At 39.9% G+C, this 15,257-nt stretch overlaps 1 protein-coding gene, 6 non-coding genes and 3 pseudogenes across 7 annotated transcripts; all 10 read left to right on the top strand.

Annotated features, from left to right (window-relative positions):
- The first annotated feature begins 3,399 nt into the window (after positions 1–3,399).
- On the top strand, positions 3,400–4,960 carry LOC111807157 (NADPH-dependent pterin aldehyde reductase-like). Its single transcript, XM_023692750.1, has 5 exons — positions 3,400–3,700; positions 3,771–3,840; positions 3,910–4,103; positions 4,207–4,379; positions 4,714–4,960. Exons 1-5 carry the CDS (start codon positions 3,407–3,409, stop codon positions 4,805–4,807), a joined length of 825 nt encoding a protein of 274 aa, XP_023548518.1. The 5' UTR covers positions 3,400–3,406; the 3' UTR covers positions 4,808–4,960.
- A 7,277-nt stretch (positions 4,961–12,237) lies between these two features.
- LOC111782718 lies at positions 12,238–12,361 on the top strand (annotated as a pseudogene).
- Positions 12,362–12,604: 243 nt separating this feature from the next.
- On the top strand, positions 12,605–12,723 carry LOC111782765 (annotated as a pseudogene).
- A 228-nt stretch (positions 12,724–12,951) lies between these two features.
- Positions 12,952–13,070, top strand: LOC111782670. Its single transcript, XR_002813173.1, has one exon. It is a non-coding gene; the product is annotated as a 5S ribosomal RNA (ribosomal RNA).
- Positions 13,071–13,286: 216 nt separating this feature from the next.
- Positions 13,287–13,405, top strand: LOC111782663. The gene has a single exon (XR_002813171.1). It is a non-coding gene; the product is annotated as a 5S ribosomal RNA (ribosomal RNA).
- Positions 13,406–13,631: 226 nt separating this feature from the next.
- On the top strand, positions 13,632–13,750 carry LOC111782543. The gene has a single exon (XR_002813139.1). It is a non-coding gene; the product is annotated as a 5S ribosomal RNA (ribosomal RNA).
- A 242-nt stretch (positions 13,751–13,992) lies between these two features.
- LOC111782563 lies at positions 13,993–14,111 on the top strand. Its single transcript, XR_002813148.1, has one exon. It is a non-coding gene; the product is annotated as a 5S ribosomal RNA (ribosomal RNA).
- A 216-nt stretch (positions 14,112–14,327) lies between these two features.
- LOC111783327 lies at positions 14,328–14,446 on the top strand. Its single transcript, XR_002813348.1, has one exon. It is a non-coding gene; the product is annotated as a 5S ribosomal RNA (ribosomal RNA).
- A 226-nt stretch (positions 14,447–14,672) lies between these two features.
- LOC111782624 lies at positions 14,673–14,791 on the top strand. Its single transcript, XR_002813164.1, has one exon. It is a non-coding gene; the product is annotated as a 5S ribosomal RNA (ribosomal RNA).
- A 216-nt stretch (positions 14,792–15,007) lies between these two features.
- Positions 15,008–15,136, top strand: LOC111782645 (annotated as a pseudogene).
- Positions 15,137–15,257: the final 121 nt, after the last annotated feature.

Genomic DNA, 15,257 nt, shown 5'->3' on the forward strand with positions numbered 1-15,257 from the left:
AGAACTGCCATTTTATTGTTGATGGTAGTTTGCATGACTTATAGGAAGTTTGCTAGTTAGTTGCCTTTAAGTGAACATGTCACGAGTGGCTGGGGTCTACAGTAGTACACTTGAGAGTTGGTCGATTCCTAGAATGCATGAACCCTGAGTACCGAAGTCGCGCCTTGAGGGCTTTAAGATATGATGATGATGATGAGAGACTAGCAGAAACGACTAACCAGAAGACCTAGAGGACTTAAGAATATTCCGAGAGCTAGAGGTCCAGATAGGACCAAGAACCAAGAGAAAGTAGAATGAGAAAACCTAGGTCCTAGAAAGAGCCTACACGAGGAGAACAAATTCCCAAAAGAGAATAAGATACCGAATGATGAATAAGACCAATAAGACTTAACAACGAAATATGAACTACCAGCAAGCTGCTTATTGAGTATATTTTATATACTCATTCCTGCTGCTTCAACTTTCTTTTTAGGTGGAGTTTGACGTAGCGGTCGAGACGAAGGCATACATGGGTGGTTGGCTATAGAGAGTTCCACCACATTTGAGTCTGTAGTCCTCTTTGTACTTTACCTTTAAATCCTACATTTCATGTATTTTAAATCGTTTCATGTCGTACTAATGTATTTTAGTGATCTTTTCCTGTCTCTATGTAAAAGTAAAATTTTCAATACTATTTTTAATTAAATTTCAAATTGCATGCATGTGTTTAAATGTTTTAAATTTTATGCATTTTTATTATTTTTTTCACGTCACTGCATAATGGTCCATTGCTCGAGAAAATACCTCAAGTAACTCTTACCGAAGAACCAAGACTCTTCTAGAATTGTCTAAAGAATATATTATGACTTCATGGCATTTTGAATGACTCATGCATGTTACTAAGTTATGTAGAGCTTAAGAATGCATGATACGACTTATGCTTCCAAAAATTACAAACCTTAGAAATTGTAAAGTGTTTAAGGTTGAGAACCAAGAAAAATATTAAGCAAGCTCTACAACTTTCAAGATAAACAGAATGCTAAGTACCACTCAAGGATAAAGGACTAAGGTCCTCAAACTCAGAAACTTAAGAAACTTCTAAGACCTCTCACAGTACAACATATTCATTACTTAGACTACATCGCTTGGAACGTAAGAAGCTTTGGATGTTTGTTTTTAAATTACACTGCTTGAAACGTATGAAGCCTTAAGCGTAGGCATTCTGAATATGTCACTTGGAACTGTAAAGTCTTGGGCATATGTAGCTAGACTATATCGCAGGGAACACATGAAATCCTGGTTGTAGGATCAGACTATATCACTTAGAATGTAAAAAATTTTGGATGTAGGTTTGCAGATTACGCTGCTTGGAGCTAAGAAGCCTTGAGCTTAGGTATTCAGACTATGCCACTTAGAACGCATGAAGGCTTGAGCATAGGTTTTCAGACTGTGTCACAAGGAACGCATGAAGCCCTAGATGTGAGTTTAGACTATGTCGCTAATATGTTGTGAATGTATATAATAAAATGATGTAAAATAAAAAAAAAAAAAAAATACAAGTATACACGGTCACAAATAACAAGTAAATTATTGATGGCACATAGAACCTCTCCTTTTGGTTACTTTTATTTGAAAATTAATTGAGTTTTTAGGTATTATTTAAATGAGTGTTGATAATTGTAAACTAATTAAACAAAATTCTGCAGAGTGCACTCCTGTCGGAAAAATAGAAACTAACTAGAAAGGTTGAACTGGGACAGGTTAAATAGATAAGTGGTTGAGTTTTGTAGTAGATTTTGATTTTTTTTAATAAATTTCCAAGCCCACTTGGGAGTGGAAGGGTCATGTGATTACTTTCAAAATTCTTTTTTAATTTCTGTTAACTAGATTAGTAAAAGAATTATTTCTAATCCTTCCCTATCTTGGAAGGGAACACTATTTAAAAAGAATTTCATTATACTTTTTTTGAATAAGAGAACAACTACGTATGTAAAGTAGCTAATTAAACAAATATGTAAATCATTAACAACTCTTTAATAAACTAAAATCACACCATCAACATACTTAAACTACATAAAACTAGAGATTTATCCAGCTTTGTTGTTCTCCAATGGAAATTCTCTTACCTTGAGCTCTCACGTCCACCTCTTCGCCCTAATCTATCATTCTTGGTCTTCTTTTTCAAGAAATTCTCTTACCTTGAGCTCTCACGTCCACCTCTTCGCCCTAATCTATCATTCTTGGTCTTCTTTTCCTTCTGCTGTCAACCACTGTTGGATTAGGATTCTTCTCCTTCTTCCTCTCTGGTTTCACAGTAGTAGAGTCCTCTGATGTCTATTTCAATTTTTCTTCCCAAACGTGGCTCTCCCCTCTTTTTAAGTCACCTTTTCATTTTATATCGGGTATTCCTACCCATTTAGGATTGAGAAAGGATAATTTGTTCTCGTTGGATGCTCCTAATTAGGTAGTCAATGACCCACATGGATTGCTGATGTGGATTAAAATTTTCATGTCATTCCCGAAAAGTTTACTTTCCGAATTGCTTCAGCATCAAAATCATAATTTGTTTCCAGATTTGACATAAGGGTTGTTTCCAGATTTGTAACCGTGTCATGGTTCAAAATAAATGTTCTAAAATTTTATCAAATAGCTCAAGTACATGTAGAAATAGGCTCGATTCATGCAAATTGATATTTTTTTTTCGTTGAACCATAATGAAGTATTTTATGCTTATTAATAAATAGAGCAATTTTAAATTATTAAAGTATTAAAATATTAAATAATAATAATAATACAATAATATAAAAAGTGAGTAACGGAAATGAGGTTTTCAAATTTTGTTTTCTTTTTTTCGAATACTGTCACAATTCAGAACGGTCATGTTTTCTTTTTAATAATAATAATAATTAATTAATTAATTTTTATTTTAAAACATCCCAAAGCCCACCTATGGCCGATGTCATGTGTTAGATTGATTAGGCCATGGTGTTTACTCTCAAAATTATTATTTTTAAAATATGAACTAATTAACTAATTTGAGATTAAAGAAAAAAAAATATATATTAGCATCCAAAATTAAAATTGAGCAGTATATAGTTGTCCAATAAAATATTTATTTTATGAATTAACGAATTTTAAAAAAGTGAACAAAATCGTAGTTCATTCTGGTACAAATTCATGAATACTCTCATTCCATTTTATTCCCACGTCACATGGACCTGTAAGTCGTTTCAATCATTGTGTTTTGAAAAGTTTGTTTGAAAAATTTCAAAATTATTGAGATATGACGTATTCATTTATTTAACTTGGATTCATGTTGAAAATGTGTGGTTGATAGCATTTGAAAATAACTTTATCTTTAAAGAAAAAGTATTATTAACTTCGAAATTGCCGCCACTCTAAGAGACACCAATTAAATAGATGCACGATGTTTTCTTTTCTCCAAAAAAATTCTATTTCTGCATCTATCTCTACCATTTTCAAAGTAAGCAGCAGCTGTTTTCATTGCAACTTAATGGCGTTGGCAAGTTCAAATGATCCCCACAAGACGATCCTCATAACTGGAGTGAGCCAAGGACTAGGAAGAGCTTTAGCCTTAGAGTTGGCAAAGCGTGGTCACATCATTGCTGGTTGCTCTCGCAATAAAAACAAATTGGATTCGCTTCACACACAGCTCCTCCAGGCTTCCCCCTGCAACCATTTGCTCTTTAACATCGACGTGGTTTGTAATCACATTTTTCTTCACCAACGCTTTCTATTTAAACATTAATTTCGAAAATTGGGTTTTGCAGAAATCAAGTAGCTGCATCGAAGAGATGGCACACACAATCATGCAAAAGATTGGCGCGCCTGATATAATTGGTATGCTCATGTTATGGTTCTTTTGTAATTCCTGTTAATTGAAGTGTACTGAAATTTGGTTATCCACAGTAAATAATGCAGCTGTGTACCATGGCCATTTAAAGATGTGGGAGGTTCCTGAACAAGAGTTTGATTACGTTATTGATGTTAATATAAAAGGAACCACGAATGTGTTGCGTCACTTCCTTCCTCTAATGATTCCTAAGAACCAAGGTGTCATTGTTAATCTATCTTCCATCTATGGAAGAACAGGAGCTGCCTTGGTATGTATGCATATCATCCTAAATGGAAAGCTTCAAAATTATATCAAAAATGGAGTTTTAAGCTTTTGAAATTATAGATTAATATTGAATGATTATTATTTAGGCTTCCGCATATAGTGTGTCAAAGTGGGCGATTGAAGGGTTAAGCAAATCAGTTGCAAAAGAGCTACCCGATGGAATGGCGATTGTGGCATTAGATCCTGGTATTATAAATACAGAGATGCTTGCGTTCCGCTTTGGCGATTTAGCTTCTCAATACCAATCTCCCGAAGAATGGTAAGATTATAAACATGTATATATATATATATATATATATATATATATATATATATATATATATTTTATATAGATAAGAGTATTACAAAAATAATAACAAATATGGAAAATTTTAGAACACACTTCACTCAGATTATTGGAAGTGAGTCTAATTTAGGAAATGATCATGAGTTTACAAGTAAAGGAATACATCTACATTGGTACGAGCCCTTCTGCGAAAGCCCAAAGCATGAGAGATTATACTCAAAGTGGACAATATCATACAATTGTGGAGAGTCGTGATTCCTAACCATTCTTACCATGATTTATTTATTTATTTGTTAAATTGTGCTAGGGCTTTGAAGGCAGCTCCAATGATTCTGAATCTTACCAATGCTGATAATGGTGCATCTCTCATTGTTAATGATCCAGGTATTCTACCTAGCTGACGTGTTTTATGTAAGCCAAAAATATTAAAGACAGGTCATTTGTCAACATTAATCCCTACTCAAACTCATATATGTAAACATTAATCCCTACTCAAACTCATATATGTAATGAATAAGAGTATGTTGAAATAGTAATGACCATAATTATGGATATATCTAACCTTAAAATGGAGGATTATTGTTATAAAAGTGCTATATAATTGCATATAATTCAAAAAGATATATGCAAGTATACACAAGTAGCAAAGGATAGATATCGAATCCCCATTTTTATAGAATTGTATCAATTTCTCAGGTTTTAAGTGAGGTTAAATGGCTACTAATATATGGGAGGTGTTATATTGTTTAAAATTTTTCGTAACTTCAAGAAGAAAATGAGAAAACATATTAAGGGGTAATAGGCTATTAGGAAAAGAAGGGGCAGGCTAAAGGGATTATGACAGGCAACTTCCAACTACCATTGTTCTACGGTGTATTAATTGATTTCTTAATAACATAGCTGGAACCTTTCTTTAGACTTGTCATTATCCATTTTCAACACTTCAAATTTGGGACCGTAACAAAAAAAAAAAAAAAAAAAAAAAAAAAAAAAAAAAAAAAAANTTGAGCCAAAATTTAAATCGAAATAGAAGTAAACAACACTGCCATTAAATACAAATAAATGTAGGAATGGGTTCAGGAAACAATTATAAATCCAAATATAAATTACTCAAAATACATGTTAACGCTCCAAAACCATCCTCTTTGTGACTATGCAGCTCTCCAACAATCCCTCACCTTGTCTGATAGCCTGCGAACTCATGGGAAAAAAAGAAAAAGTGAAAGATGTGAGTTTAAATACTCGATAAACAATCTACTTGTAGGCTCTTTTAACATCCTTAACCTAGTAGATATCCATAAGTTTTACTATGGGATCTAGGAATTTGGATCTAATCTCTATTGCTAGAGCATTGAAGTGGCTTGAAGTTTTGAGCAGATCTCTTATTTGAATCTTATCCCCTAGGGATATATGCAGGTTCTACCACTTTTCTGTTCTTTGATTTAGCTAGCATGCTCTACCTACGCGGTGAAAGATTGACGTCCTAAGTTAAGGCGCTACCTCATAAAGCTCTGTTAGGATCGCACAATAACGCACACACTCGATCTAGATGAACACTAAAGAACAAGATAGAGAAAATGCAAGGAGAACTCTAGATAAATGATTTATATTGATGACTCCAAGTATGTACAGTAAGAGAGAATACAGAGAATACAGAAAGTACATTTTCAAACCTTTACCGGACGTGATATATATATATATATATATAGTTAAGTTTACTATATATAGCTTTACCAGATTTAGCCATCTACTATATATAGCTATTTACTATATATAGTTTTACCAGATTTAACCATTTACTATATATAGCTATTTACCAAATATAACTTTACCGATATAACCGTTGACCAAGCTATAAATAAGTAGCAGGCTCCATAACCTAACAATTCTCCCACTTGGAGACTGATCTAGTCAACCAAGAATTTCATTCTCAAACGACCATGAGCATCTTCATGGCACCATATCAATTGAGGCTTTGCACAACCTCAATATTCCAACATCAACACATTTTGTCAACATGTTTGCTGGATTCTTTGCACCCTCTATCTTCTTCAAACACATCACCATCTTTCACTAACCTGCAAGTGAAATGGTATCGTCTTCTGTGTTTTCTCCTTAAAAAGTAGACCAGGTTCCTTCGCCAACTGTATGACACTCTGACTATCTCTATAAAGAATATCTTCGTGCTACTTCTTGCCCATTCTTCCAGATAGTCAGTCATCCATATCGTCTTCTTTCCAGCTTCAGCTATTGCCACGTACTCAGCCTCAGTACAACGCATTTTTGAAGCCTAGACTTCCTATCATCCATGGCTTGCTCTCACTTGGTTGTATTCTCCAACTGTAGGGCCTCCTCAAAGGGTTGTGGTTCCCTTTCATCAGCAACAGATAGTGTAATGAAGGTACATACATATCTGGTACTCTGATAGTACTGGATGATCTTCTCAACACCAGTTCAGGTGTCACTTGCTCCACTGCTGATTCTTCTTCAGTAGTCTTAGGAGTTTCATAAGTATCTACTACAACATCACTAGGTGAGTTTTCCTACAACTCAAGCTCAACTCCCACTTGCTTCGTGGTCTTGGAACCTTGCTCCACATCTGGTTCCTCAGCAGTAGTCTCAGGAGTTTCATGAGTATCTGCTATAACATCATTAAGTGAGTTTTCCTGCAACTCAAGCTCAACTCCCACTTACTTCGTTGTCTTGGAACCTTGCTCCACATCTGGTTCCTCAGCAATAGTCCCAGGAGCTTCATGAGTATCTGTTACAACATCACTAAGTGAGTTTTCCTGCAACTCAAGCTCAACTCCCACTTGCTTCGTTGTCTTGGAACTATGCTCCACATCTGGTTCCTCAGCAGTAGTCTCAGGAGTTTCATGAGTATCTGCTACAACATCACTAAGTGAGTTTTCCTGCAACTCAAGCTTAACTCCCACTTACTTCGTTGTCTTGGAATCTTGCTCCACATCTGGTTCCTCAGCAATAGTCCCAGGAGCTTCATGAGTATCTGTTACAACATCACTAAGTGAGTTTTCCTGCAACTCAAGCTCAACTCCCACTTGCTTCGTTGTCTTGGAACTATGCTCCACATCTGGTTCCTCAGCAGTAGTCTCAGGAGTTTCATGAGTATCTGCTACAACATCACTAAGTGAGTTTTCCTGCAACTCAAGCTCAACTCCCACTTGCTTCGTCGAACCTTGCTCCACATCTGGTTCCATTTCCAACCACACTTTCTTCAACTCTCTGGCAGTCCTTGTGAAGCTAACTCGTTTATGCTTGCTCATAACGTAGTTCTCACAATGACCCACATCAACAGATTTCAGACCTTCTAAAATTCCTTTCGCAGCCAGTGTCTTCATTCCTTTCACGCTCATATGTCCAAGTCTATTGTGCCATAGACTTGAATTTGAAGCACTCTCAGCAACAGCAGCTATGTTCATACACCCTGCAGTGGTGTATAAGGTTCCAGATTTTGAGCCACATGCTACCACCGTAGCACCCTTCATAATCTTCCACGAACTCTTCCCTAACTGTGTTGCATAACCTGTGCTGTCCAACTGACCAATAGAGATCAGGTTCTTCTTGAGACCAGGAATATATCTAACATCCTTTAATGTCCACTGATTTTCTACCAGAGTTTTTATGTAGACATCTCCTTTTCCTTTAATCTTCAAATCTTTGTTGTCGGCAAGATACACCTTCTCGAAATTTTCAGACTTGAAATTTCGGAACAACTCTTTATTTGGAGACGAGTGAAAAGATGCACCTGAATCCAAAATCCAGGATTCAATCAAACTGTCCACGCTGAGGATTAGAGCATCTTTAATGTCTTCTGCTGAATTTATAGAATCATCATCATCTCCAGATTTGTGATTATGCTTCCTCTTTGGTCTTGTACAACCTGTCCGAAAGTGACATTTTTCTCCACAATTCCAACACGTTACGTTTGGTCTATTTGGAGATTTTTCTCGGTTCTTTGATTTTGATCACCCTTTGTTTGGGCCCTTCGGTTTACTTCTTCCCCGTTGGTCAACACTGAGAGCACTACTAGATGAATTTCCAATTTCTCGTTTGCGAGTACTTTTGCTGAGAACTACATCTCGAATTTCATCAAACTTCAGTCTATCAGATCCTCGGAAACTCTGATTGCGGCAACAACAGTATCCCACGACTTGGGTAAAGATGACATCAAACTCAATGCTTTAATTTCATCTTCGAAATTAATTTTCACCGAACTCAGTTGACTTACGATCATATTGAATTCATTTATATGATCCACAACAGATCCACCTTCAGACATCTGTAGATTGAACAATCTCCGCATCAAATACACCTTGTTCATAGCCGACGATTTTCGTAACATATTCGACAACGCCTTCATCAGATCTGACGTTGTCTTCTCCTTGATGATGTTAAACGCCACGTTTCTAGATAGCATCAACCGGATCATCCCTAAGGCTTTTCGATCCTTGAGCTTCCNTCAGTAGTCTTAGGAGTTTCATAAGTATCTACTACAACATCACTAGGTGAGTTTTCCTACAACTCAAGCTCAACNTATTTTCCAGAAACCAAAATCGGATCCATCGAACTTCTCAATTTCAATCTTTGAACTTTCCATCTTCACAGATCATGGTGACTTCCGCCTAGCTCTGATACCAGTTGTTAGGATCNTAACATCATTAAGTGAGTTTTCCTGCAACTCAAGCTCAACTCCCACTTACTTNTTAGAGAAAATGCAAGGAGAACTCTAGCTAAATGATTTATATTGATGACTCCAAGTATGTACAGTAAGAGAGAATACAGAGAATATAGAAAGTACATTTTCAAAGCTCTACTGGACGGAATATATATATATATAGTTAAGTTTACTATATATAGCTTTACCAGATTTAGCCATCTACTATATATAGCTATTTACTATATATAGCTTTACCAGATTTAACCATCTACTATATATAGTTATTTACCATATATAGTTTTACCGGATATAACTTTACCGAGTATAGCTTTACCGAATATAGCTTTACCGGATATAACCATTGACCAAGTTATAAATAAGTAGCAGGCTCCATAACCTAACAAGTTCTAGTAGGACACTAAGGTGATTGCTAGCTAGCCTACATATCATCCATGGATGATTTGTTGGCAAACCTTTCCACAAAACCATAAAGTCACCCTAGTTTGGGGGTGCGACACCCGGCCAGCTACTGAGTCAACTTGTGTGTTTCCACCCCCCTCTCAAGGCGAGTTTACTGCTTTGTCACTTCCACAAGGTTGGGTGAAGTCACCTTGTGCACTACCCTAACTGGTCTAGGCCTAGCTCGGTAGTATTAGTATAAGAGTGAAAATTGTATCGGAGATTCTGATGGCACCATTAGACATCTAACACCGTGGAGATCTATTAGTAGAGGGTCTGATGACACCGTACATACTGCTAACAACTAAGAGAGCTACCTTTGTCCTTCTTAGATGTCGTAGAGGTCTACTAGGTCCTTAAGAGAGTCTAGACGATTTAAATTTGTCTCTTGTTTCAAGGATGTTTAGGGCCAATTCCTCGCACTAATCCATTTTCTGGGTGCACACAGGTGTAGACCCTTGATTGTTGCTCACGATCTTGGGGTGTAAGGTCTACTAGAAACGTACTGACCTAGGTCTACATGTAAATCGCTCGAGCTGCAGCACCCTAAACCTAACTTGGTTGGCTCATGCATGCTTGTTAAGGAGATATTCCTATCGATTACCTAAAGCACGAGACATAAATTCTAATCATCACCTTAGTCATCTCTTAGTAATGAAGAGGTCTATTGGATTCCAAAGGTGGGTGGGTGACTTAATGCAAACTTTGGACTCTAAGGTACCCGAATTTAACTCCTCGAGTCTTTCTTAGTCTAGGAGTATTAGGGTTTAGACCCTTTGGCCGCTACTTATGATCCTAAAGTGCTCAATCTATTGGAGGTGTCCTAAACTAGGTCATCGTCTAGCCAACCTAACTCTAGAGCCCTAGTTCTAGCTCTGTGCAGATAAACACACTCTATAGGGAGAACACACAATCAATCACCTGAAGCTAAACATACAATCTCAATGAAGAGATAACATCATCANAAACTCTGATTGCGGCAACAACAGTATCCCACGACTTGGGTAAAGATGNCTGAAGCTAAACATACAATCTCAATGAAGAGATAACATCATCAATCACTCAGAGCACAATTAACAATAACCATCCTGCATTATAGCTCCACAATGAGCACATAAAATAACATGACTCAAAATCTCGACTTATGGGCATTTTAGTAATTATCCACATCATGCATAACTTACTCGACCAAATTTTTCTACTTGAGTTATAAATATGCATATTCCCTAGCTCGGTGGATAGCATAAAAATAATCATGCATCTCATAATTTTATCCTAAGAGCATTTCGGTAATTTTCTATAAATATATTGCTTACTCATAAAAAAAATGTCCTTTTGAGATCTTAAAAATGCATAATTTAATAACTTAAGGTAATAAATGCTCGCATGCTAGCACATCGGTATAAGTGTTATTTAAGGAAAGTCCAAACGACTACTTATTTGGATGTCGCATCCTTTTCGAGCTAGCCTTTCTATGTGTTATGAGTTTTAAAATTTTCAAAATTTGTGGTCGGTAATATCAAGTTGTAATAGGGTTAGTATAAAAAATGGGATTAAAAACAATTGAATGGTGGTTAAATGGGGAGCTCACCATGTGTGTTCATGTGCTTCCACGTGCTTGGGAGGGAGTCCCCCACGCGCGTACAAAGATAGTTAAGGGAGGAGCATAAGTTCCCATAGTGTGACACAAGGTGCATGTTGAATGGCGATATGTGTCGAATTCGGTTGGTTTCTTGGATTAGATGCATGATTCCCAAGTCACGTAGGGTAAAATCGATCAGTCGAGTCAGATCTGACCTTGCAATACATGTCTCTATTCATCGTTAGACACGTTGCTCCACTCTCCGATCGACACATGTTAACACTCAGTCGAACGTGCTCCCGACCCCCGTTGCGTAATGCGTGTCTTCTTCAATGGATGATATGCATCTCCTCTCCCCTCGCGTGACACCCAAACACCAGCAATTCGTCTTCTTAACGTTTTTTAAAATTATCGTCAGATTTTACAAGTTTTACTAATTTATTCTTTTGTTTATATTTTTTTATATAAAATTTGAATCAACATAATTCCTTCAACTAAAACTCTCTATTCAAAGACATTTTTTCCCGTAATTTTTAATCAACCATACAAGGAAACAAACAAACTCAAACTATCTATGGCACACTATTTTCATCATTTCTTTACCGCAACTACCTCTACTCTTACCCTCACGTCCATCGCATTTTTTCTCCTCGATGTGTCCGCGCGGAACATGCCGGCCATTACGAGCACGTGCGTGCACCCATCGCCAACTACATCATAACGCTCCACATGCGTTAAATGCAATTTGAGCGCATTCCATATTGGGTACAATAATACCAACACTAATGCACTTGAACCCATCAAAACTCTGCGGTTAAGCGTGTTTGAGGGAGAATAGTACAAAGTCGGGTCACCACTTCGGAAGTCCTCGTGTTGCATCCCATTTTATTATTTTTATTTTAATACTCGTATTTCAATTTCTCCCCGTTCTTTTCTTCCTTTCTTTACAAATGGAAAAAGCACCTGCTCGAACACTCATGCTCATCGCGTTTCTTCTCCCCGACGTGTTCGCGGGGGCACCGCCGGTCGTTCCCATCACGTGCATGCACCCACCGTCGCCTCGATCATGCCGCTCCGCATGCGTTAAATGCAATTTGTGCGCATTGCATGTCGGGTGCGATCATACAAGCACTAGTGCACCGGATCTCATCAGAACTCCGCAGTCAAGCGTGCTTTGGCGAGAGAAGTACTAAGTTGGGTGACCACTCCACTTGGGAAGTCCTCATGTTGCACCCCTTTTTTTATTTTTTATTTTTTATTTTTTATTTCTTTTGCTCGTTATTTCAATTTCTTCCCGTTCTTTTCTTCCTGTCTTTACAAATGGCAACCTCCCCCACCCCCGCTAACGCCCATCATGTTTCTTCTCCCCTAAGTGTTCGCGCGGCCCCGCCGGCCGTTCCCAGCACGTGCGTGCACCCACTGTTGCCTCGATCATGCCGCCCCGCATGCGTTAAATGCAATTTGTGCGCATTATATGTTTGGTGCGATCATACCAGCATTAGTGCACTGGATCCCATCAGAACTTCGCAGTCAAGCGTGCTTTGGCGAGAGTAGTACTAAGTTGGGTGACTACTTGGGAAGTCCTCCTATTGCACCCTTTTTTTATTTTTTATTTTTTATTTCTTTTACTCGTTATTTCAATTTCTCCCCGTTCTTTTCTTCCTGTCTTTACAACAGGCAACCTCCCCCACCCCCGCTCNCCGTTTCTTCTCCCCGACGTGTCTACGCGGGCCCCGCCAGCCGTTCCCAGCACGTGCGTGCACCCACTGTTGCCTCGATCATGCCGCCCCGCATGCGTTAAATGCAATCTGTGCGCATTGCATGTCGGGTGCTTTCATACCACCACTAATGCACCGGATCCCATTAGAACTCAGCAGTTAAGCGTGCTTGGGCGAGAGTAGTACTAAGTTGGGTGACCACTTGGGAAGTCCTCGTGTTGCACCCCTTTTTATATTATTTTCTATTTCTTATGTCTTTTGCTCGTTATTGCTATCTTTACACATGACAACCTCCCCCGCCCCCGCTCACGCCCATCGCATTTCTTCTCTCTGACGTGTCCGCGCGGGCCCCGCCGGCCGTTCCCAGCACGTGCGTGCACCCACAGTTGCCTCGATCATGTAGCCCCGCATGCGTTAGATTTAATTTGTGCACATTGCATTTTGGGTGTGATCATACCAGTACTAGTGCATCGGATCCCATCAGAACTCCGCAGTGAAGCGTGCATAGGCGAGAGTAGTACTAAGTTGGGTGACCACTTGGGAAGTCCTCGTGTTGCACCCCTTTTTTATATTTCTTTTGCTCGTTACTTCAATTTCTCCCCGTCCTTTTCTTCCTTTCTTTACAAATGGCAACCTCCCCCGCTCGCACGCTCACGCCCATCGCGTTTCTTCTCCCCGACGTGTCCGCGCGGGCCCCGCCGGCCGTTCCGAGCACGTGCGTGCACCCACCGTTGCCTCGATCATGCCGCCCCGCATGCGTTAAATGCAATTTGTGCGCATTGCATGTCGGGTGCGATCATACCAGCACTAATGCACCGGATCCCATCAGAACTCCGCAGTTAAGCGTGCTTGGGCGAGAGTAGTACTAAGTTGGGTGACCATTTGGGAAGTCCTCGTGTTACACCCCTTTTTTATTTTTATTTTTTATTTTTTATTCCTTTTGCTTGTTATTTCAATTTCTCCCCATTCTTTTCTTTCTGTCTTTATAAATGGCAACCTACCCCGCCCCCGCTCATGCCCATCGCGTTTCTTCTCCCTGACGTGTCCGCGCGGACCCCGTCGGCCGTTCCCAGCACGTGAGTGCACCCACCGTTGTCTCGATCATGTCGCCCCGCATGCGTTAAATGCATTTTGTGCGCATTGCATATAGGGTGCGATCATACTAGCAATAATGCACCGGATCCCATCAGAACTCCGCAGTTAAGCGTGCTTGGGCGAGAGTAGTACTAAGTTGGGTGACCACTTGGGAAGTCCTCGTGTTGCACCCCTTTTTATATTATTTTCTATTTCTTATGTCTTTTGCTCGTTATTTCAATTTCTCCCCGTTCTTTTCTTCCTGTCTTTTCAACAAATGGCAACCTCCCCCGCCCCCGCTCACGTCCGCGCGGGCCCCGCCGGCCGTTCCCAGCACGTGCGTGCACCCACCGTTGCCTCGATCATGCCGCCCCGCATGCGTTAAATGCAATCTGTGCGCATTGCATGTCGGGTGCGATCATACCAGCACTAATGCACCGGATCCCATCAGAACTCCGCAGTTAAGCGTGCTTGGGCGAGAGTAGTACTAAGTTGGGTGACCACTTGGGAAGTCCTCGTGTTGCACCCCTTTTTTATATTTCTTTTGCTCGTTACTTCAATTTCTCCCCGTCCTTTTCTTCCTTTCTTTACAAATGGCAACCTCCCCCGCGCCCCCGCTCATGCCCATCGCGTTTCTTCTCCCCGACGTGACCGCGCGGGCCCCGCCGCCCGTTCCCAGCACGTGCGTGCACCCACCGTCGCCTCGATCATGCCGCCCCGCATGTGTTAAATGCAATTTGTGCGCATAGCATATCGGGTGCGATCATACCAGCACTAATGCACCGGATCCCATCAGAACTTCGTGGTTAAGCGTGCTTGGGCGAGAGTAGTACTAAGTTGCGTGACCACTTGGGAAGTCCTCGTGTTGCACCCCTTTTTATATTATTTTCTATTTCTTATGTCTTTTGCTCGTTATTTCAATTTCTCCCCGTTCTTTTCTTCCTGTCTTTTCAACAAATGGCAACCTCCCCCGCCCCCGCTCACGTCCGCGCGGGCCCCGCCGGCCGTTCCCAGCACGTGCGTGCACCCACCGTTGCCTCGATCATGCCGCCCCGCATGCGTTAAATGCAATCTGTGCGCATTGCATGTCGGGTGCGATCATACCAGCACTAATGCACCGGATCCCATCAGAACTCCGCAGTTAAGCGTGCTTGGGCGAGAGTAGTACTAAGTTGGGTGACCACTTGGGAAGTCCTTGGAAGTCCTCGTATTGCACCCCTTTTTTTATTTTTTATTTCTTTTGCTCGTTATGTCAATTTCTCCCCGTTCTTTTCTTCCTGTCTTTTCAACAAATGGCAACCTCCCCCGCCNGTGTCTGTGCGGGCCCCGCCGGTCGTTCC

This window comes from Cucurbita pepo, chromosome LG01 (assembly GCF_002806865.2).
Source record: "Cucurbita pepo subsp. pepo cultivar mu-cu-16 chromosome LG01, ASM280686v2, whole genome shotgun sequence".
Lineage (NCBI taxonomy): Eukaryota > Viridiplantae > Streptophyta > Magnoliopsida > Cucurbitales > Cucurbitaceae > Cucurbita > Cucurbita pepo.

Coding starts and splice junctions, on each gene's coding strand:
- LOC111807157 (XM_023692750.1), top strand. CDS start 3,407: ATGTTTTCTTTTCTCCAAAAAAATTCTATTTCTGCATCTATCTCTACC. Junction 3,841..3,909: donor TGGCGCGCCTGATATAATTG/GTATGCTCATGT, acceptor GGTTATCCACAG/TAAATAATGCAGCTGTGTAC. Junction 4,380..4,713: donor TACCAATCTCCCGAAGAATG/GTAAGATTATAA, acceptor AAATTGTGCTAG/GGCTTTGAAGGCAGCTCCAA.